Genomic DNA, 23,131 nt, shown 5'->3' with positions numbered 1-23,131 from the left:
ATTGCTTTGGTATGCATTATTGGAAGGGCCACTATCCAGATCAGTTTCAACCTTTATTGAGGTAAAAAAAGTAGGTGCTCATCATGCGCCTAGAGTAGTTAATATAGGGATGCAACAGAGCCTGATAGTATTAGAGAAAGAGGAAAAAAAGGCCTCAGTTCTTTTATATCATCATACAACCGAAGGCCATCAGTTTTGTTTTTTCACCATTTTCATGCAGATGAACAACCAAAATAGAAATTGAAACTAAAGTGCAGAAATGATGGATACCCAGGTGGTTAGCCTTATCTAATTTAACCACCTTGAGTTGGCCTTCTCTGTCTGGGATTGCTTTCCAGTCATCCCTGAATTGACTAAGACCACATTGAATTAAGAGGATGGAACCATTTAAAAAACCTCTCATAGCAAAAATAAACAGAATTTTATCTCCTCCTGATGAACATTGCATAATGTGGGTGGTCTACACCATCTAGTCAAAAATTTGATATCTCCCAGAATGCTTCTTTCTAAATACAAAAATAGGCTGACTGAACAATCAAATTTCCACAATACAATATTATAATACATTTAGTTGTCATATTGCTGGTCTTCAAATCCATGTTTCTTTCTGACCTTCTTATATACAGGTAGTCGTCGACTTACAACCATGTTAGGTTCCGACCGACCAGTCGTAAAGCGATCTGGACGCAAGTCGGACCAGTTTAGGTAAATCAGACACTGTACAACACAATTGGTTTATTATTTACAAAAATAAAAAATATTATGAAAAAGATATCAAATACTTTATAAAACCTAAAAAATATTTTATCTTAAAGAACTAAACAAAACATATGTAGAAAATAGATAAGAAATATTTTACTGACCACTCGTGCTTGACTGCAGGTCATCAATGCTGCAACTTGATGTAGTGGGAGTTGTTTCTCTCATAAACATATTGATTTTTGTCTGAATTGTGTGTTTTCTTTTCTGCTTGTAAATTTCATGGTATGACTGAAAAGCATCTTGTACCATTCGTTCAATCCCTGCAAATTGTTCGATGTTTGAATCAATTTCCTCAAAATGTTTAAGAAGTTTATTTAGCAGAGAAAAACCTTCAGATAACCCTCTAGTGGTGAATTTTCTTTCTGGTTCTTCCTCATCTTCATTTTTCTCTTCTTCCATCCTTTCTTCTTCCAAAGCGATAAGTTCTTCATTCGTAAGTTCTCCAGATTCTTGCTCTAGCAGCTCCTCAACATCTTCCACTTCAATGTCTAAAGAAAATCCATTTGCCAGTGTTACAATAATTTCCGTAACCATTTCAAGTTCATGTTCACTATCAAATTCATCATTAACAAAACGCTGGACACAGTTTTTCAAGATTCCATTCATGCATTTCTTTGTCACAGCCTCCCACACGGCTGCAATATTTTTGATGCATTTATAAATATCGTACTGTTTCCAAAACTCTCGCAAAGATAGTTCTGGGTCGGCGTCTGTTGCGGCTATAGCTTGGGCGAAAGTGGTTTGAAGATAATGCGTCTTAAATGTGACAGTTGCCCCTTGGTCCATAGGCTGAATGAGTGGAGTTGTATTTGCAGCAAATAAAAAACTTTTACATCTAGATGGAGGTGGTCTAGGTGAGGTGGATGGCCAGGTGCATTGTCTAAGATTAATACAATTTTGAAAGGAATTTCTTTCTCGAAGCAATATTCATGAACTTGAGGTACAAAACAATTTAGAAACCAGTCTTCAAACAATGTTTGAGTCACCCAGGCTTTTCGGTTTGAATGGAAGTATATAGGCAGAGTGTGCTTGTTTACATTCTTGAACGCACGTGGATTTTCAGAATGATAAATTAAAAAAGGCTTCGGTTTAAAACCTGCGATGTTCCCGCCAAGGAGCAAAGTCAGCCTATCTTTAAGTGCCTTAAAACCAGGCATGCTTTTGGCTTCTTGGTGAATGTAAGTGCATTCTGGCATCCTTTTCCACAACAATCCAGTCTCATCCACATTGAAAAGCTGCTCTGGTTGATACCCTCCTTCTGTAATTATTTCATCCAGACTTTTAACAAACTCTTGAGCTCCTTGCACATCTGCACTTGCTGATTCTCCAGTGACTTGAGCCCTATGAAGGTTGAATCTTCTTTTGAATCTTTTAAACCATCCTGTACTTGCTATAAATGTCTGAGTGTAATCTTTTCCGGCACGTTCCATCAGTGTCTGAAAGAGACTTCTAGCCTTCAACTGCACTGTAAGAAGGCTTAAGGGTATTCGCTTCTGTATCTGATCTTCCATCCAAAGAAACAGTAATTTTTCCATTTCTTGGATGGGCCCTGTACGTTGTTTCGTTATCACTGTTGCTCGCATGGGTGCCGAACCTTTAACAACTTCACGAATCCTTTCTTTGTTTTTCAAAATTGTCAACACTGTAGAATGAGATAACCTAAAATCACGTGTGATCACCACCTTCTTTCCTTATTCATGCTGCTTGATCACTTTCAATTTTGTGTTCAAATCAATGGCCTTTCTTGACAGTTCTAGGAGTAGACAAAGGCACTTTCCTCTTGGTTGACATGTTTAGGGGTTTTTAAAAAATGCTAATTGTAACACAAATTATAACTGAACCAAAAATAGTGAACGTAATATGTAAGCAAACGGAGATAAAGACGCATGAATTGTGCCAAACACGCGTTACTGGGCAGTGGGCTGACACGCACAACCATTCCCATTAGGCTTTGGGGCTACGGGGACCACAGAGAGAGGGCGTGTGAGTGTAGTAGAAAAATCTGTTACAGTAGTTCATACTGAAACCCGGTGCGAGATGCAGTAGCAGTTGTAAAGTGCATAGGTCGTAAGCCGACGGCTACCTGTAAATGGTGTTTTAATTCATTAATTATATTCAAAATTATTTTCTCATTCTTGACTGGTGGTGGGCACTGCAAAAAAAAAATACCTTGTTCTGTTGTAATGGAATGCCCAACACATTACATAATCTACTCCAAATGCACAGGACAAGAGGGCAGCTGTAGAATGCATGTTCTACTTTTCCAGTTGGTAACAGATGTCACAGATTGGATCTCCGAAGTTAAAGTATCTCCATTTGATAGTATTGACTATAAGGTGACCATATGAAATTCTCCAAGCAAGATTCCTCCTGTCAGGGTATCCTTGGAATTTCAATAAGTTATGAAACAAAGTGTTATCAATACCCAACTAAGAATATCAATATAAGTACCAATACCTTCATTTATGTACGTGTAAGCCTGGATATTAGGACTGTGAATCCTTCATATGTCTACTAGTTGAGCATTGTCAAGACTTTTAACTGTGCATGTCCCACACTTTTCCACTCCTGAGGTGTCCTATTTTGTCTAATGTGGGATTTTCAATACAATTCCAGTCTCCAACTGCTCCAATGGCACCATATAAATATGGCTCCAATGCCTTGAAGAATTTTCTTTTAGCTATTCCATTGGATGGAGCATAAACATTTATAAACCTTATTACACATCCAGTTGTCGAACAGACAACTGGATGTGTAATACAACAACAAATATATCTCCAGATATTTCCATGGCACATGTCCAGAGGTGATTGATGCATAACAGTTCTCTAGGTATTAAAGAATTTGATGGTTTATGACTTTCCCCATTACTTTGCACAACATTCAGGTGAAAGCAATAGGCTGATAGTTTGATGAAGATACTTTTTGAATTGACTGATGATGGATTTACTTTCATGCTATATGCCAGCTGAATATACTCCAGTATAGAGATGATAAAGAACAGATGTTAGTTCAACAACACATCTCAAAAAAAAGTCTCGAAAGCAGTTGATAAGATACTATCAGGACTGGAAACCCGTAGTAGCATCTTGGTTGTTCAAGATTCTTCTGATATCTTTCAGAAGGCCACAGGATGCATGCGGTGTACTGTTCCAGTTATAGTTGGAGGTGATCTGCTTTATCTATACATAAATTAGAAGAATATACCAGGAGGTAATTTTTATCTTTAAGTGATCTTACAATAGCAAGAAGCAGATGCACAGAAGGACAGAAATTGTACCCAACAGCCTTTGCAGAGGAAAAGAAGGCATGGCTGCCATCTGTGGATTATAATAGTTTTTATATAGGAGGGTAATAATAGTTTTTCAATTGTTGTTGTGGTCTTCAGTGTAGGCTATGAATGAAGCTGGATTTTTTGTCTCAAGCAATTTATGACATGTTATGGACAAAGTTACTGTGATGCTTTGTAATTATAAAGTGACTTCTATCTCTATGTACAAGATTTCTAGGTTCTCACAGTCAGTGAAAACTCCACACCTGCCCATAAGGAAACCTGGATTTTATAAAATTCATTGCACTTGTGCCATTTGTTATGTAGGTCACATGGGATGATCAGGAGAGATCCACATGGTGTAATGTAATGGAAAAGAAAAGGAAGCATACGTCAAGATTAGTTTTTCACACAACAAATATAGGCATCCAAGTATTTTGGTTTGTGTGTGTGTGTGTGTGTGTGTGTGTGTGTGTGTGTGTGTTATTGTTACGGGCAACTCCAGGGAGTCATTAGACTCATCGAGGGAGGCCCCAAATCATATTCATCACAGCTATTTGACATTCATACAGTATCTATCATACCTCGCCTTAAACTCATTCACTGTCACAGCATCCACCACAGCCTCTGGGAGTGCATTCCACTCATTCACCACTCTAAAAGTAAAGAACCCAGCTCTAACACCTTTACTAACCACACTTTTGCCCAATTTCCATGGATGTCCCCTAGTCCTCCCACAACCAGCCCTGTTCTCAAAAATATCTTCTGAATTAATTTTATAGAAACCCTTCAGTAATTTGATTGTCTCAATCATATCTCCCCTCCTCTGCCTATCAACCAATTTTTGCAACCCACAAATCCTCAACCTGTTCTCATAGGTTCATTCCACAGACATGCTATCATCTTGGTCACTCGCCTCTGGATCCTCTCCACCTCCTCCCCATCAAGAAGAAACCTAGGTGACCAAATCTGGGCACAGTAGTCAAGATGGGGTCTTATCAAGGCTCGATACAGAGGGACAATAACCTGCTTGTCAACGTATTCTTCAGCAACCAAGTGATTTGATGAACTGATTTGGCCACTTTGGCAATGTGCACCCTAAGCTTCAACTCCTTATCCACCAACACTCCTAAATCTCGTGCCTCATCAATTTCCTGGAGTACAGTTCCACTAATGTAGTAAACTGCTGCTAATCTTTTCACCCCAAAATGTATAACCTTACATTTTGCCACATTAAATTGACATCCATTCTCCTTAGCCTAGACCTCCAATCTATCCAAATCATCTTGCAAAATTTTGACGTCATCTGCATTCACTATTGCCCTACCCAACTTTGCATCGTCTGCAAACAAATGAACTGTTCCTCTCAAATCCTTTCCTATATCATTAATGAACAAATTAAACAGCAGTGGTCCAAGAACAGATCCTTGTGGCACACCACTAGTCACAGGCCGTCTTGTGGACTCTACACCTGAATAAACCACTCTATCTCTCCGTCAACCACCCTCCTATCCATCTCACCAACCCTATATCCATCCCCATATGCTGTAATTTACTAATTAGAATTCCATGTGGTATCCTGTCAAAGGCCTTAGCAAGGTCCAGTAGAATCACTGTAAACCCATTACCCTTATCCAGTTCAGCCGTCACTGTGTTATAATACGTGAGCAAGTTACTGAGGCATGACCTACCCTTCACAAAACCATGCTGTCTCTGATACAGTATCCCATTTTCTTCTATCCAGTCTTGTATTTTCCTCTTTGACTATTTTTTCTAACAGACCTTGATAATGATTCCTGTTATGCTGATTGGCCGGTAATTTTCAACAGCAGCCTTGGAACCACCTTTATGCAGCGAAACTATTTTCTCCTCTTTCCACCCCCTTGGGACTGACCCAGATCCGAGGCTCAAATTAAACAAAATGGTCAAGGGCACTGACAATTCTTTAGCCGCTTCACGTATGACACGAGCTGGTATCCAATCCAATCCCACAGATGAATTGACTAGTTACCTCTACTTCATTCATCACAATTCCAGTATAAGCTGTTGGTTCTTCTATTCCTGCAATGTCACCACCTGGATGATATACTCTTGCAAAGTGCTCGCTCAGTAATTCCACTATATCGACTGATTTGGTTACCGCCCTACCCTCAGCATTTTTTAAGATCATTCTACCATGAACATTTTTCCTTTTATTTGCAACATATTGAAAAAAAACTGTTTGGGATTCTCTTTAGCCTGCATGGCCAATTTCCTTTCGTAATCAGCTTTTGCTTTTCTTACCAACCTTGTTACCATCCTGGCCTGAGCTTTATACTGTTCCTGCACCTGATGGTCACCTTTCTCCTTAAATTTCCTCCACAATTGTTTCTTTTTTTGCAGCTCAAGCTTAATAGTGTTATTCATCCATTTAACTCCTACTTGATTTATTATTCGGACTCTTGGTATACAGTCAACCATTGCCTGTGTGTGTGTGTGTGTGTGTCTGTGTGAGACTAGTGGTGTGCCGCAGGGTTCTGTTCTTGGATTACTGCTGTTTAATCTGTTCATTAACGATATAGGGAACGATCTAAGTGGAACAGTTCATTTGTTCGCTGATGATGCAAAGTTGGGTAGGGCGATAGTGAATGCAGAAGATGTCAAAGCCTTGCAGGATGACTTAGATTGGAGTTCTGGGCTAAGGAGAATGGATGTCAATTTAATGTGTGGACATTAAATTGACATCCATTCTCCTTAGGGTCTCCCTCGATGAGTCTAAGGACTCCCTGGAGTAGCCCGAAATAATAATAGTGTGTGTGTGTGTGTGTGTGTGTGTGTGTGTGTACGTGTGTGTGAGTGTGTATATGTTAAAGATACCAAGTAATTTTATAACCTTGGTTTTAATCCTTTTTGGGAAAAAGGATTAAAACCAAGGTTATAAAATTACTTGGTATCTTTAACATATATTATACCCAAGGTAAACTTTTCACACACACACACACACATATATATATATATATATATATATATATATATATATATATATATATATACATCATAACTTTGTTACAGGAAAATTAATGAAGCCTCAGAAATGCTTAGTACAAGTATAGGATTAAAAAATTTTTAATCCTACACCAAGTTTGGTCTGTATTCATCAAAATGTAACCGTGAATATGAAAAGTGACATGCATTATGCTTCAGAACATGATAGCAACAACTTGCTGTATTTGAATACTTGCACATTACTTAATCCATTGTTTTTTTCTATTCTTGTCATATGTATTATACTCTAGAAGCAGGTGAAGAAAAATCTGTCATGTGTAATTGTTCTACCTAGTTTTTTTATACAAATCTCGTATCCCTGATAATGTAAGTCTGACAACTTATGTGGCTTGTTGTTTTTGTTAATTAATGATAATTACATCTAGTAAAATGTAATTATCATTAACAAACATGGTCTCCATACCAGAAGTGAAATGAACATTGAACGTTATGATATGCTTTTTTAACTGTCTTGGCATACTTCTTGGAAAACCATGGCTTTGATATTGGGCAGGATTTTTAAATGTTGCTTCAGGTCTTTGGCTTACAGCAAATACTTCAACTTCTTTCCCAACTTGATCAGTGGAATTGGAAAGGGGAGAGCCGGTTGGAGTTATTAAATTCACTACTGGATATGGTTTCACTGTTAGGTTGATTGTATGGTCAGAAATCAAGTTTTGAGGATAAGAAGTTAATGGCTAGAATGATTTTCAGAAATGGGAGAGCAGTAGAGATGGTAGGGGAATCTTAAACCGCAGAAAGTCAATAAGTAGATACGAGATTTGCTATCCTTTGATAAGTAATATTAGATTGCACTAAAAAACATGTGCCTGCCACCCTTGTGGCAGGAGGAATCATACAGAGTGGTTTGAACAGTTAAGGTGGAATCTGGTAGCTGTAATAACATTAAAGATTTAGTCAAAAACAAATCTGGTTTGGATGTCTGTAGGTGAGGATTTTTTTTTTTTTTTTTTTTAATTTCTGTGACCTATATCTCAGTTTACTGTCATATCAGTGTCTTAAAGGTGAAGAACAGAAAGAGCATACAATAAGAGTTTTTTAATTTTTTTTAAATAGTTAAAAGTTATTTATTAAAAAAATAAAAATAAATGAAAATGATCTTCTCTTCTTCCAATATATCTTTTTACCTTTAATCAAGAAATTGTTTTGGTAACAAACAGAATCATACTATACTAGATTTTTACTCAAATGGCTTTTTTTTTTTTTTTTTAATTAACAGTACAGCTTGATACTAATTGGTGAATAAAAATATCAACATTTTTTCTTTATTATAGTGGCAAGTAACCAGCAAAACATTCACATATTGCATACATTATTATATGATCTGAAGAAAACCATGAAAAAATATTACTGTTGGGGCCGACCACTTGGAAGCACACTGTTGTGGGAGCAGCACCTGAGGACTATTGAAAGGATTTGCCATATGGCCAGCTGCATTGAAATTAAGCAGGTGATGAGAGTTGCATAACTATTATTTTTTTAACCTTAACTTTATTTAGTATTAATATTATTACAGATTTCTCTGTGCTAAAAATATGCATTGCAAAAAATCAGCCCATTCTAGTACTCGAATCAGCTTTACTCCATAACTTTCCTGACCTTATTTGATACACCACTTATCCCCTCTCTTACTTCAGCAGTGCATTCCTTTCTCTTGCTTGTAACTTTTTAGCTCCATTTAAAAACTATATAATGGTGTAGTAAGCTTCTGTTGCTGAATATCAATCATATCCAACTCTCTTTTCATTTGCCAAGTTTGGAAATTCATATTTCCTCGATCTGTCTTCATAAACAATATTCCATAATCCTGTTATTCTTAATTACTAACCTCAGGTTCCTTTCAACACATTTCGTTAGGTTGTGATAAAGGAAGTAATAATTTACATTACTTCTTTATCACATATTCTCCCAGTATAGTATTTATGATTCATCTCTTCCGACAAGTGTATTAGCTTTCATTTTGGCAACATTAAACCTTAATGACATTTTTGTATATCTACTCACTGTTCACAATGTTGAGCCTTTTGAAAAGATTTCATAACTGTTTTATTGAAAGGATAAGTCAAGAAGCTCTTCACATTATTTTTAAAAACCATTATTGGACCTGCTGCTGAATGGTGCTACCCCCCAATTAAGCATATACCTTGGTTATTAGTGATCTCTACTATTCAACAACTAAATAATCAAACTGTCATTAAACTTTCCGTTGAATGGGTTAATGTGTTATTAAAACTTCTGATACAATGCCATGTAACTGTACCTTTTGGTTAACTGATCCTTCAGTTATCCAATCAGCAAATTAATTTCCTGTGGTCAGATAATTGAGAAATTATTTACATCAGACTTCTACGATTGCAGAAGATCCACATTCATACAAAAAAGATCATGGAACTGTTCTGAGTATGTAAACTCATTTGAAGTTTACATACTCAGACATTGCATTCCGCTTGCCATCCACTCTCTATTCAGAGAACTTGCTTCACATTCTCTTGCTCAAACTCTCCTTATAAAGTTTCCAGGGATGGCATCTTGTTCTACCTTTTTTCTTCTCTTTAATCTATGAAATATATCTTCGGATTAATTTCATGACAACCATTTACTGATTTATCTAGATTACATCTCCCACTCCTATTTTCAAGGCTCTGCAAATTATATTTCCTCATTTCTTTATCCCACATTTCAGAGCCCCAACATTGATTTAGTGAATCTTTTCTGAACCTTCTGATATTCTCATCTCCTATCTGCCTTGAATTTGTCACCTTGTAGTATTAAGCAGATTGTTAAAACATGACCCTTCCCCCCTCCCCTTCCCTTTAATAAACTTATGCTAATCATTATACACCTCTGAATCCTCCGAATCAAAGAATTAGAGTAATCAAAGTAAATGTGTTGAATGGTTTGCTGTTCTAATTTATTGCATAGAAAATAATTATTACCAAATATGAACTAGCATCATCTAAATCTACATACTTTGTAGATTATATAACCATGTAAACACATAAAAATTTAACATAAATTATAAGAAAACTTATTTGAAAACATTCACAAAATTTGAATAATTTTTAACATGTTCAAAATATTAAAATATTTCCAAATTTTTCCAATTGGTTTTGAGAAGAGAATAGAAATAGCATATATTTCAGTAACTGCAGGACTGATTTGTGTATGAAGAATTGTTTGAACGTGAATTTCAGTTAATTATTTGCTAAATGTGGGTCAAACTAGTGACATCATAAGCTAAGAAGTTCATATGGTGTCTCTATACAAAGAACGCCAAACTCAACAATTTATAGCTAAGAAATTGAAATGTTCTCAAGCAAGCGTGATTTAGAGTATTGAGACAGTATTCTAATAACCAGAGCTTTCAAATAATCACCGCAATAGCAGTCGAAGAGATGAGTGGCAATTGAAGAATATCGTGAAGAAAAACCAATTCCATAGTATCAGGTATTTCCACAGGAGATGGAAAGAACTAGGTGTGAATGTGTCTAAATCTATGATGAGATGACTTCACAATTTTGTGTTTTAAATCACCTGTGCCTCAGACAAAACTGCTTATGACTTCTAAGCAAAAGGCAGCTAGAGTGTGATAGTATGAACAAAGACTGTTGTGGGGTTAAGAGGACTGGAAAAAGTACTTTTTAGCAATGAAGGTATGCTTTGTGTCCCATGGTCATCAAGAAGGATACGTATTTGGCATCTTAAGCAGGAGACATTTGATAAAGAATTTATGAAACATTTGGTGAAATTTGGGCTGTTTATGACTGCAGAGGGTCCAGGTAGGCTGCATATTGTGTACAAAAGAGTCAATTCCAAAGCATACTGAGAAATTCTTGAGAGCTTTGTTACAAAGATTTATGTGATGGTGATTTCCTTTTTCAGCAAGATTTAGCTTCCTGTCGCACTTCCAAGACCACTACTAGATGGCTTAAAGAAAAACAAATCAATGTAATTCCTTGGCTGGCAAACTCACCAGATTTAAATCCCAATGAGAATTTGTGGGGAATTATGAAGAAATGTCTTCAAGAAGTTGCCCCAAGCAACAAAAATGAACTTGTTTCTAGTCTGCAGACCATATGAACATGTTTTGAATTGGGGGGGGGGGGGGGGGGAGAGACAGCCAACCGCTAGTAAATAATATGCCCAACTGTTTGCAAATGCTCATAAAGGCTAAGTGGGATGCATCAAAGTACTAATTATCATGTTTCCCTTTAACTGTAATTTGTGCATTTATTTTTGCATTATTATAATATTTTGAACCATGTTAAAAATTATTCTAATTTTGTGAATGTTTTCAAATAATTAGTTTGTTTTATAATTTATATTACATTTTTATGTGTTTACATGGTTATATAATCTACAAAGTACATAGATTTAGATGCTAATTGATATTTGGTAATAGTTATTTTCTATGCAATAAATTAGAATTGTAAATCAACACATTTCTCTGATTATTCTAATATTTTGATTTGGAGATGTGGAAAACACTCTCAATCCAATTACTGAGAATACTACTGTTATCAGCCTTGATCAGTCCATATGTGGTCTGATCAACAAAGTCTTATATAAGGGAACTAACATCCTCACTTCTACCTGTTAAGGTGGTCCTCCTTGACGTAAATCATTCTGACATCCTCTCAATTTCAGCAGTGTAACCTCCATCTCCTTCAAAAATTTCCCATTAATTGAATAATCTGCATTCCATGCTTGCCTATCAAATTTTAAGGCTCTAGTCACATAGCTGTTCACTTCCTCCTGTATCTGATTTCATGATTATGTTTATTATACAAGTATCTCCGTGAAGTCACACTCATCGTGGGAGATCCATTTATTCACACGCTAGTCATCATTCACTCATGAAGCACCCGCAATCACTTCTGGCTGCCCATTCCACTCATTCACCACCCTCCAAGCAAAAAAAACCTAGCCCTAATACCCTTGCTAACCACACTCTTATACAATTTCCACTGGTGACCCTTTGTTCTTGCCATGTACTAAAAAGTCTTCAGTGTAAATCCTATAAAATCCCTTTAATAACTTAAATGCTTCTATCATGTCTCCTCTTTTTCATCTTTTAACCAACTTTTTGAAGCCTACAGACCATCAAACTATTCTCATTGAGAGTGTTCCACAGACTTGTCACTTGTCTTTGGATCCATCTCCGTAACTTCATCACCACTGAATCTGGGGGTCCAGGTCTGTATCAGTAGTCCAGATGGAGCAGATCTGAGATTCATAAACCTCATGTACCCTCCATTATATATTGCCTCACATAGTTGTCTTAGGCAATATGTAATGGAAGAAGAAGTTTATTCTCCTTATTCTCAGATGCTATCTTTTCATTCTAATAAAACAATAAAAAAATCAGCTAACGTCTTTTATTTCCATATAGGGAGTAGGCGAGGCCATTTTAGCCCTATCTAATTTTTGGAGACTGAGTGGGCAGTTCAATTTCCACTGGACCAATCAGAGATAGCTGGCCCAAGGCTATCACTAATTAAGTGGCACACAGTGAAGTGACTGCTCAACAAGTGCCACCATCTCATAGTCCCTAACCCTAACACAATATATTTTTTTAATGTCTCAAATAGTGTGGATTCTACGGTCGATTTTCTTGAATTTGCGGGACGAAAAACCAGAGTTTACAGGAGGAAAAACCCCGCTTGCCCATGCCAGAGATCGACTAACTCGAGAACTGATCGAAATAAAGGCTTAGAAAACTTTCCTCTAGTTGCCATGACTAGATTTGAAACCAGTCTTCCTTCGTGCAGTCGCACCGTGGTGTGCAAACACCACATCCACTGAGCTATGCAGGCTCATTTTAATTATGATAATACTGATCAGTATTATCATAATTAAAATTACCCACTACAATAACCCTTTGCTTATTCACTAATGCAATTTGCCACGTTTGTCTCCACCCTTCAAGGTCCCTGGCCTGTAGCAACATCAAACTGAATATTTCATACTATCAGCCTCTACCTCACACCATACTGTTTCAAACCAGTGCCACTATTTTCCCCTTTGTACATAAGTCTTGCTGTCATCAACAGTAACACTCCTGCCTCCCTTCTCACCTATCCTATTCTCAAAAAAAATCATCATGCTCTTCCTTCCTTTCTATTTACATCAGGATATCATTCTCAGCCGATAATATTTCACTTATTCCAACTATCTTCAAACAAGCTCCATCAGAGCCATAATTACATCGCCCTTATATCTGATTATTCAGTAGAGTATCAGTATTTCTTATTACTGAGTCTAAGGAAACTCGGTGGCAGATTCAGAAGAAAATTGATTTAACCAGGGAGACATGGGATGAATTTGTCTGCAAAGATGGAAAAATCAGAACTCCATGGTGAACTCAGAAAATTATAGAGGCAGTCATAGAAAAAAGAAATTCATAGTATGTCAGCATATGTTCTGAGAGAATAAAGAAAAAAAATGTGTTGAAGCAATGTGTAAAAATAGCTAAACAAAACTCTTGAGAATATTTTGCCACCTACCTGATATTTATCTTCTACATTTTTTCTTTGTATTCTCTACGGAGGCTATTGAAAAGCTTAAAAATGGAGAATAGAGTACTGTAAAAAAAGAAATCAGATAACAAAGGTGATATAAATACAGATAATAATGTTCTAGATGCTCAAGTAGCTTGACAAAACAAGAAATGATAGTACAGTACATAGCATGTTGAAAGTTTATTTTTCACTAGGTTAGACTATAATAAATTTAGTTTAATCCTTTATCCCAGTGAGAGCAAACAAAGTTTGCTCCTGAAAATATCTTCAGGACAGAATATAGTGTTGTACTATCTTACCTGAGTAAGTAGTACAACACCAAGGCAACTCGTGGCAAAGGTGGAGCAAGCTACCAACACGCCTATCCCAGTATCTCCCATAATGCAAAACACATCTCCTTGTGGATATGTATACTGTTATGCATTAAGGGATTGGCCCAGACTAGTTTTGACCTTTATTGAGGTCTTCAGGTGTTGTACTACTTACTCAGGTAAGATAGTACAAAACTTACATGTCATTCTTTTCAATAAGAAATTCAATTTTATCTGGCTCAAGACTAAATAATGATCACGTCCAATTTCAAATCCTCTGTACACCAGGTAGAATACATCACTATCAACAATAACATAGTCAATGAGACTTTTCTTATATATTTTGCCTCTTCTCTCCATGTGAATTTTTGCACATTTTTATGTTGGAACATGGTGTTAGTAATAACCAGTCCTTGTCCTGAGCAGAAATTCCACAGGTATTTGCCATTATTATTAGCTTTGCTCTTTTCTCCAAATTTTCCCAAAACATTTTTGTATGTCTGACAATCACTTCCTACTCTGCTATTTAGATTCCCAACAAGGACCAACAAGAGCCTCAAAAAATTCCTCCACTTCTACCTTAGTAGAACCTTCTGTGGGACTATAGGCACAAATATGTCTCATTGTCCAGTTCCCCATTCTGATATTTGCCCAAATCACTCTACTTGACACTGCCTGCCATTCAAGAAGATGAGCCTTGTATTTTGTGTTGAATACTATGACTACTCCTTCTTTTCCTTGATTGTCATTGCCTGAATATAACATTTTGTATTTATTGCTCAGAAAGATCTCACCAGTTTTGGTCTTTTTTGTTTCAGTTACCCCTATTATGTCGATCTGGTACTTATCTAATTCCTACACTAGCTCCATTTCTTTGCCATTCAGGCTTCTTATGTTGATAGTACCGATCTTTAACTCTGGTGATGTTGAGTTGGGGTGTGTTTTCAGATTTGTTCCAGTCGCTGACTTTTCACTGTTCACCCTGGTTTCCTGGTGAAAACAACCGGGGCCTTGTTTAACCAGACGACACCCCAGCCGGCATGAAATTTTGTCGTGTTGTACCATCATTTTGTATTTTGGTTTAACCAATAGGAATACAATTTGGTCGGCTAAATCCCAAATTGCCAGCTCATCCTTGTTCGTTCACTATCCAAGTAGATATCCAACAGGGTGCACCACGAGAAGGTGAGGATTGGACATTAGGTCAGAAGGCCTAGTCGGTTCTCCGCATTCCTTTAAAGGCTATGTGGAGGTCTCCTCTCAGTTATACAGCTTTGACCCTTAAGCACCCCATACTTATATAAGTAATTTTTTTGTTGGTGTGAACATGTTGCTCTGCAGCTTAATTAATTAATTTATTTTATTTTTTTATTATTATTGTTATTACATAAGACCTACAAGGAGTCTATACTCATTGAGGGAGGGTACCTACTCTACAACTCTCTGTCTCCACCAGCAGCAACCATTTTAACCTAATAATAATAACAGGACTCCAACTTTGTAAGATTGTTTTTTTTTTTTACCCCAGAGGTCAGGCCAATAGTTACAACTGTCGATCAGTAACTTGAGCATACCATGTAGATTGTTGTGAAACTTGTTTCTTTGTATATGTGTATACTCCAGATGATGACCTTAATGTGAAGGCCGAAATGCTGAGTGTTTATTTTGGTTTATATTAAACTAAAGTTTTACTCTAACGCGGTAATTTGTTCCATGATGTTCTTAATGTATCAGGAGAGAAAGGATGTACACTGTTTCAATTGCTATTGATCATTGGCATTAATCAAGCTATGACAGAAAGTTGCATTAGACCTGATATCAACATGGAAATGTTAATCTTAATTCTTTATGCTGATGTTGTTATTCTGGATATCCATGAATCATAACTCATCGTGATGACAGTCTATCATACTACTGCTTAAACTCATCCACTGTTTGCACTCTTGCCCCTCTTCCTCAGGCAATGCAGTCCATGCTCCTTTCACCATCCATGCAAATAAAAAAAAAAAAATTTAAAAAAAAAAAAAAGTTCATCATCATACGTATCAAGGATTTAGACCTAGCATGGCCTGTTCTGGCCTTAGAAGTCATCGTTTAAGAGGACGTCCTAGTTTTCTTTTTCCTAATGGCTTGTACTTTAAAGCTTGTTTTGATAATCTTTCTGTTTTCATTCTTTGAACGTATTCCATCCATTTATGTTTATATTTTTTAATTTTTTCTATTACTGGTTCTTGGTTTAATTCTTTCATAATATCTTAATTTCTTTTGTGATCAAATAGGGTATACTTTGCAGTTTTTCTCATAAACTTCATTTCTGCTCTTGTTAATCTTTGTTTGTCTTTTTGTTTTATTGTCCAGATTTCGCTTCCATACATTAAGACCAGTAGGGCTAATGTATTGTATACTTTTAGCCTGGTTTGTTTTTGAACTAGGTTTGGTTTAAATATAGAGTTAATTACACCTATTGTTTTTAAATATTTTGCAATTTTTACGTTTATATCTTTTTCATTTTCATACATGATCATACATCCTAGGTAGTTAAATGAATTCACCTGTTCTAAGATCTTGTTATCTATTTTAGTTCTTGCTGGATCTTGTCCTTTAAAGACCATAATTTTTGATTTTTCCGTTGATATTATCATACCGTAATCTTTGGATATCTCATTTAGATTTAAAATAGCTTTCTGCAAGTTATCTTCAGAATTTGTAATTATTTGGTCGTCAGCAAAGAGGAGAGTGTTTAAGTTAACTGTAGGTGAAAGTTTAATTCCTTGATGTAAATTTTTACTCCATTTTATTATTATTTCATTTATGTAGATATTAAAAAGAGTTGCTGAGAGGGGGACATCCCTGTCGGGCCACTTGGTTTATCTCTCTCGTATATGATAGCTCGTGATTTAATCTTATTTGTATTTGATTATTTTCATATATACTTGTGATAGCTTTTAGGATATTATTTGGTATTTGTCTTTCTTTTAATATGTTAAATAATATGTTTCTTTTAACTTTGTCAAATGCTTTTTCAAAGTCAATAAATGCAATATGTGTTTCTAAATTATATTCTCTTCTTTTCTCTATTATTAATTTTAGGCAGAAGGCTGGGTCTATACATGATCGTCCTTTTCTAAATCCATTCTGTACCTCTAGAATAAAGTTTTCAGAATATTTCATTAGTTTGTTATTTAAGATTCTGCTATATATTTTGTAACAGGAATTTAGTATACTGATACCTCTATAGTTTTTAGGGTCATCTCTATTACCTTTCTTAAAGATAGGAATCACAATTGCTTTTTTCCATTCTATTGGGGGGGGGGGGGATACCAATTGAGTAAATTTTATTTAAAAATAATAAGAGTCTTTCTTTGAATCTTGTTCCTGCGTATTTATATAGTTCTGAACCTAGCTTATCTTCTCCAGGTGATTTTCCGTTTCTTGTTTCTTTCAGGCTGATTTCTAATTCTTCTTCAGTTATTTCCTTTTCATTTTCGTTAATTGTTTGCCAGTTGTCTTTTTTAAAATATTTATCTGTCCACAGTTCTGTGTAGTAATTTAGAAATTCTTCTAATTTCAATTCAGTGTTTAATTTTATGTTTTCTTTGGTATCTGCATTTAAGTGTTTCAAAATCTTATATACATTGGGTCTTATTTTATATAAATCATGTTCTAAATTAGAAACAAATTTATTCCATGATTCTCTGTCTTTTTCTGACTTCTCTTTTAGCTATGGCTCTTATTCTTTTATATTCTATTTCATCTTCTAATCTTTTACTGCTTAACCATTTGTGATAGGCTTCTTTTTTTCTTTTTGATTATTTCTTTGATTGTATCATCCCAGATCTTCAGTTTTTTTTTTTTCTTTTATTGAATTTTTTGGTCTTTCCTAAGCTTTCATTTGCTGCTGCATTTAGTATCGTTTTTATATTAAGCCATTCTATTTCTATTTCTTCATTTTGTTTTATTTTATCTAGATATTGGTTAATTCTTTGTTCATATAGCCATTGTACATTTGTGTCATTCAATAGTCTAGTTTTATAAACAAATGTTTCAATTTTTCTTTCTGTTCTTGTTACTTGTAGCCATTTAGGTGGTAATCTTAATTTTATTTTAACAAGGAAGTGGTCACTGTTTATTTCATATCCTCTGTGAACTCTAACATCTAGTGAAAATTTTGATGTCTTTTCATTTAATATGAAGTAATCTAATATTGATTTCCATCCTCTTGCTGCCCAAGTATATTTATGTATATCTTTATGTTTATAGAAGGAATTCATTATTTTTAGATTATTATTATGAACTACATTGTCAATCAATTTTTTACCATTTCTGTTTAGAGTGTGTTCTCCATGTATTCCTATGTTGTTATTAATTTTCGTGTTTCCAATTCTTGCATTTAAGTCTCCTGCTAAAATTATGTAATCATATTTGTTTATTTTATTATATATGTTTTGTAGCTGATTATAAAAATCAATATTATCCTGTTCTCTTCCTTCTTCTGGGCCATATAAACCAATTATTGTTAAAGAGCCTCTATCTATTTTTATTCTAGCTTCTATTATTCTTCTATTCTTCTATTATAAAAAAAAACTTGCTACCTCCTTTTGCACCTTCCAGAGATGACTTCCTTGTTCTTATTCTTTTCCCTCATTCTTCTACCATACAAGAAATCTCCCCAGTGTCATTCCGATAAATTCCTTTCAACTACATCTCAGTCATATCCCTTTCATTTTTGTCCACCAAGCTCTGTAATTTGCATGTCCTCAGTCTGTCCTCATAACCAACATTGTACATTCCTGATATCATTTTCACTATTTCCCTTCATTCTCTCCAGGGTTACCTCATTCCCTCATTAGGTAATAGTCTGTCCTCCTCAATATTGCAGCTGTTCTCTGGCCTCTCTTCATATCCTTTGCATTATGTCCTCAGAACTTCAAATGTATCTATAATCATCCCACGATCCCTCCTTCTTACACTTCTAGTATAACTCAAGTGAATGTGAGACATCCCATCTGTGAATCCCAAACTTCAAAACCTTACATTTTACTGTATTTAATTCACATCTCAATTCATGACTACCTTTTCAGCTTATTCAAATCCTCTTAGTCACATCAGCTCTATTACTAATAATCCTCCCAAATTTCATGTCTGCAAATAACTGAATAATTATCTGTATGTAATTGAATGACAGTAATACTGATAGAAAGATTGAACAATAATGGTCCTCTGGCACTGAAAGTTACTCTACTTGTAACTTTCCTGCTTCCTAATACTCCTTCTGGATCCTCCTCCTGCCTACATGTCATATACAAGTCTGATATCTTTCAGAAAGCCTTGCAGAAATATCTTACATCTTAAATACAAACTTGTCATGTGGCACCTTATTAAATGCCTTTGCAAAATCTGGAAAAAAAAACTGTATATTGCTTTATCTTAATCCACTGCTCTTCTTTACTCTATTATAAACCCAGATTACTAAAATAAGAGCTGCTCTTAACAAATCCATGCTAGCCTGCATATATAATGTTGCCCTCATCTGCCCAATTCTCTTTAATAGTTCTTAACAATTTTTCCAAAATCTTAACTACAGTAGAAATATTCTGTATATAATTGAGTGACAGTAACACTGATAGAAAGATTGAACAATAATGGTCCTCTGGCACTGATTCATGTGGAACTCAACACTTCGAACTTTGTGCTTCCTAATACTCCTTCTGTACCCTCCCCATGTGCAATATACAAATATCTTATATCTTTCAGAAAGTCTTGCAGAAATTATCTGTATGTAATTATCATCACAAATGCAAGAGAGCCTGATAGTATTAAGAGAAAGAAAAGACAGATAGTGTGTGAGAGAGAGAAGGCCTCAGTTCTTTTATGTCATCATATAGCCAAAGGCCATCAGTTTTCCTTTTTCACCATTCTCATGCAGATGAACAACCAACATACATACCAATTGAAACTAAAATGCAAAGATGATTGATACCCAGGTGGGTAGCGTTATTTGAGTTAACTGCCTTAAATTGGCCATCTCTGTCTGGGATTACACTATAGTCATCCCTGCAATTCACTATAAGATCACATTGAACTAAGAGGATTGAACCATTTAAAAACCTCTCATTGTAAAAAAATAGAATTTTTTAATTTAATTTTATTTTATTGCATAATGTGGGTGGTCTATACCATTGAGTCAAAAATTTGATATCTCCTAGAATGCTTCTTTCTAAATACAAAAATCATCTCACTGAACAATAAAATTTCCCAATACAATATTATAAAGCATTTGGATGTCATATTGCTGTTTTTCAGATCCATGTTTCTTTCTGACCTTCCATAAATGGTATTTTAATTCATTAACTATAAAAATCAAAATTCTCTTCTCATTGTTGACAGGTTGTGGGTACTGCACTGCACAAAAAAAAAAAAAAAAAACTTTTCTGTTGTAAGTAATAGAATGCAAAACACATTCTTCTTCAACCTTTTGGTTCTGTCCACTGCTGGACGAAGGTCTCCCCCCATGATTTTTCAGATCACTCGATTTTCTGCCTCTCCCATCCATCTCACTCCTGCAATTTGTTCCAGTTCATTTTTCCACCTTCTTTTCGGTCTTCCTCTTTGTCTTGCTCCATCCATTGGTTTCCACTCTGTTGTTTTTCTAGTCCATCTCCCGTCACTGCATCTGGCAATATGGCCAGCCCATCTCCACTTAGCCTGTTTAATGTATTTTACAATATCCATGACACCTGTTTGAGATCTTATCTGGGTATTTGTCTTCCTATCTCTTAATGTTATTTTTAGCATACTTCTTTCCATGCGATATTGTGTTGTTCTCAGCTTTTTTTTTTAGGGCTTCTGTTAAAGTCAATGTTTCTCCTCCATATGTTAGGACAGGAAGTATGCACTGGTCGAAAGCGTTCCTTTTTAGCCTCATAGGGATGTCACTTCTGAATATGTCTCTCATTTTCCCATAAGCATCCATCTAAGGTGAATTCTTCGTTCAATCTCTTTTCTTTGGCACTCCTCAAAGGATAACAATTGGCCCAAATATACATATAAAGTAACTTGTTCTATTTCATGGTTTTCAACGTTGACAGTTCTATGGTTAATATATTTATTCATCATTATTTTTGTTTTTTCTCTATTTATTTTTAATCCAATTACTCTGGAGGCTTCATTTAGCTGATTTAGCCTTTCTTCCAGATCTTCAAGATTATCTGCTATTAGGACAGTATCATCTGCAAATTTCAGATGATGCAGCCTTTCTCCATTTATGTTTATTCCTTTTGTTTCCCAATCAAGGCTTCTAAAGACTTCCTCTAGTGCAGCTGTAAATAATTTGGGAGATATGGTGTCGCCTTGCCAGATGCCTTTTTATATTGGGAACTTTTCACTTTTTATATAATTTAATTTCAAAAGTTGCATTATTGTAAATATGTTTTAGTGCAAAACACATTAATCTGTTCCAAATACACAAGGCAAGAGCACAGCTGTAGAATGCATGTTTTACTGTTTCCAATTGGTAACAGAATGTCACAGATTGGATGGATCTCCGATTTTAAAGTACCTCCATTTGATGATATTGACTGGAAGGTGACCATATGAAATTCTCCAATCAAGATCTCTCTTGTTAGGATATCCTTGGAACTTCAGTGGAAGTTTGCAGTGAAAGAGATTAAAGATTTCTTTATACCAAATTTTACTTTTTTTAATGGAAAGAATATCAATGCCAGAGTGTAGTATTCAGGAACAATCTCAGCTTTTTTGGACCTTTATAATCATTTATTCCAAATATGGGAAGATGAAAACCCAGGTAGTGCAGGAGGTCTGCACGTGAGTGATTGGTCTGTAATATTTTATGGATTTTTGATGCTGTATTGCTTAAATATTTTAAAACTGGAAGTCCAAATCTTTATGCTTCTTTGATAGTTGAAGAAATTCCTTTTTAACTTCTTGGTATGAGCTGGACCAAAAAAATTGCACAGGCTTACTATATAATTGCTTTTCTTCAGCTTCTGTAATGTTAATGTCTGTAATATTTTTTATGTACAACTGAGCAGGGAAGATTATGGTTTTAAGTACTATGGCTTTAGAAGAAAAAAAAAAAAATGGCTCAATTTTCCAGTCTTCTAAGGTTTCAATGTTATTGTATATAACTTCTTGAATTGACAATATTGACAATATTTGGTAAGTGGAGAAGGAAATTCCAAATATAGTAAAGAGGTCTCCCTTTGGGGTTATTCCAAAAGGAATGCCTCCAAGATCCCACTTCCCAAAAATCTGAATTATGCTGCCCACTACATCATAGGCATATGCTAATATCTTATTTTCCATGCGTTTACTAGTCAAGCATTGGCAATACATATTTTTAACTCTACATATCTCACTTTTCCACTCCTGGTGTGTCTTATTTTGTCTAATGTGGAGTTTTCAATACATCAGTCTCCAGCTACTATGATGTAGTGGGCACAATATAAATATGGCTGCAATTCCTGATAGAATTTTTGTCTGTTCCATTGGATGGAGCATGAATATTTTTAAACTTTATTACACATCCACTGTATTTCCAGTCTATTATCAAGATTCTCCCTTCTGCATCATTTTGGATATTACAGAATGACTCAAGGAAGTGGAGCAAAAATAACAACCCTACTCCAGCTCTGTTAAATCTTTGAAAGCTCTAATAAGAAAGAAGTAGATATCTATCTGTTAAAGTGTTTATATCTGCAGAAGTATGTTTCTTGGAGAAACAAAACCTGATATTATGATGTTTCTATATAGCTTCTTGTTTAACTTGCCTGTGGAATACTCGTACATTTAATGTGGTAATGCAGAAAGGAGATGATATGATTAGTGAAGTCTCATTGGTAAGTCTTTAACTTCTAGATTTTGGATGAACCTGATGAGGTCTTTAATCTGTGAAAGAGCAGTTGTGTAGCCTGCCTCATGTAAATTGTTTTCCAGTTTTTTTTTTTCCATTATTATTATTCGTGACACCTCCAAGGAGTCCAAAGACTCATCGCAGGAGGACACCTATTGTATAACTCTGTCTCCACCACTACACCGAACCTCTACCATCCAATCAACAACATCAGTGCCATCTACTGCACACCACCACCACTAGCATTTTTTGTCTGTAAATTGCGTGTGTTCTGAAGGGCCAATTTGTCTGTATGCAGGATGAAAAACCAGAGTTTCCAGGAGAAAAAACTCTGCTACCTCCATATGAG

The 23,131-nt window shown here is 35.4% G+C and overlaps 1 protein-coding gene across 1 annotated transcript in view; it reads left to right on the top strand.

The window, feature by feature from the left end:
- Positions 1-23,131, top strand: part of LOC150095261 (F-box only protein 32) — a 357,698-nt gene that overhangs the window by 265,169 nt on the left and 69,398 nt on the right. The window contains exon 6 of the mRNA XM_090409832.1: positions 8,353-8,528. Within this exon, the coding sequence (XP_090265958.1) occupies positions 8,353-8,528 (176 nt within the window). The remainder of the gene's footprint in view (positions 1-8,352; positions 8,529-23,131) is intronic.

The sequence above is a fragment of the Typopeltis vanoorti genome, chromosome 20 (assembly GCF_054136105.1).
Source record: "Typopeltis vanoorti isolate ZY-2024b chromosome 20, IOZ_Tvanoo_1.0, whole genome shotgun sequence".
Lineage (NCBI taxonomy): Eukaryota > Metazoa > Arthropoda > Arachnida > Uropygi > Thelyphonidae > Typopeltis > Typopeltis vanoorti.
Note: the sequence above shows the minus strand (reverse complement) of the source record. Positions and strands in the feature narration are given on the sequence as shown.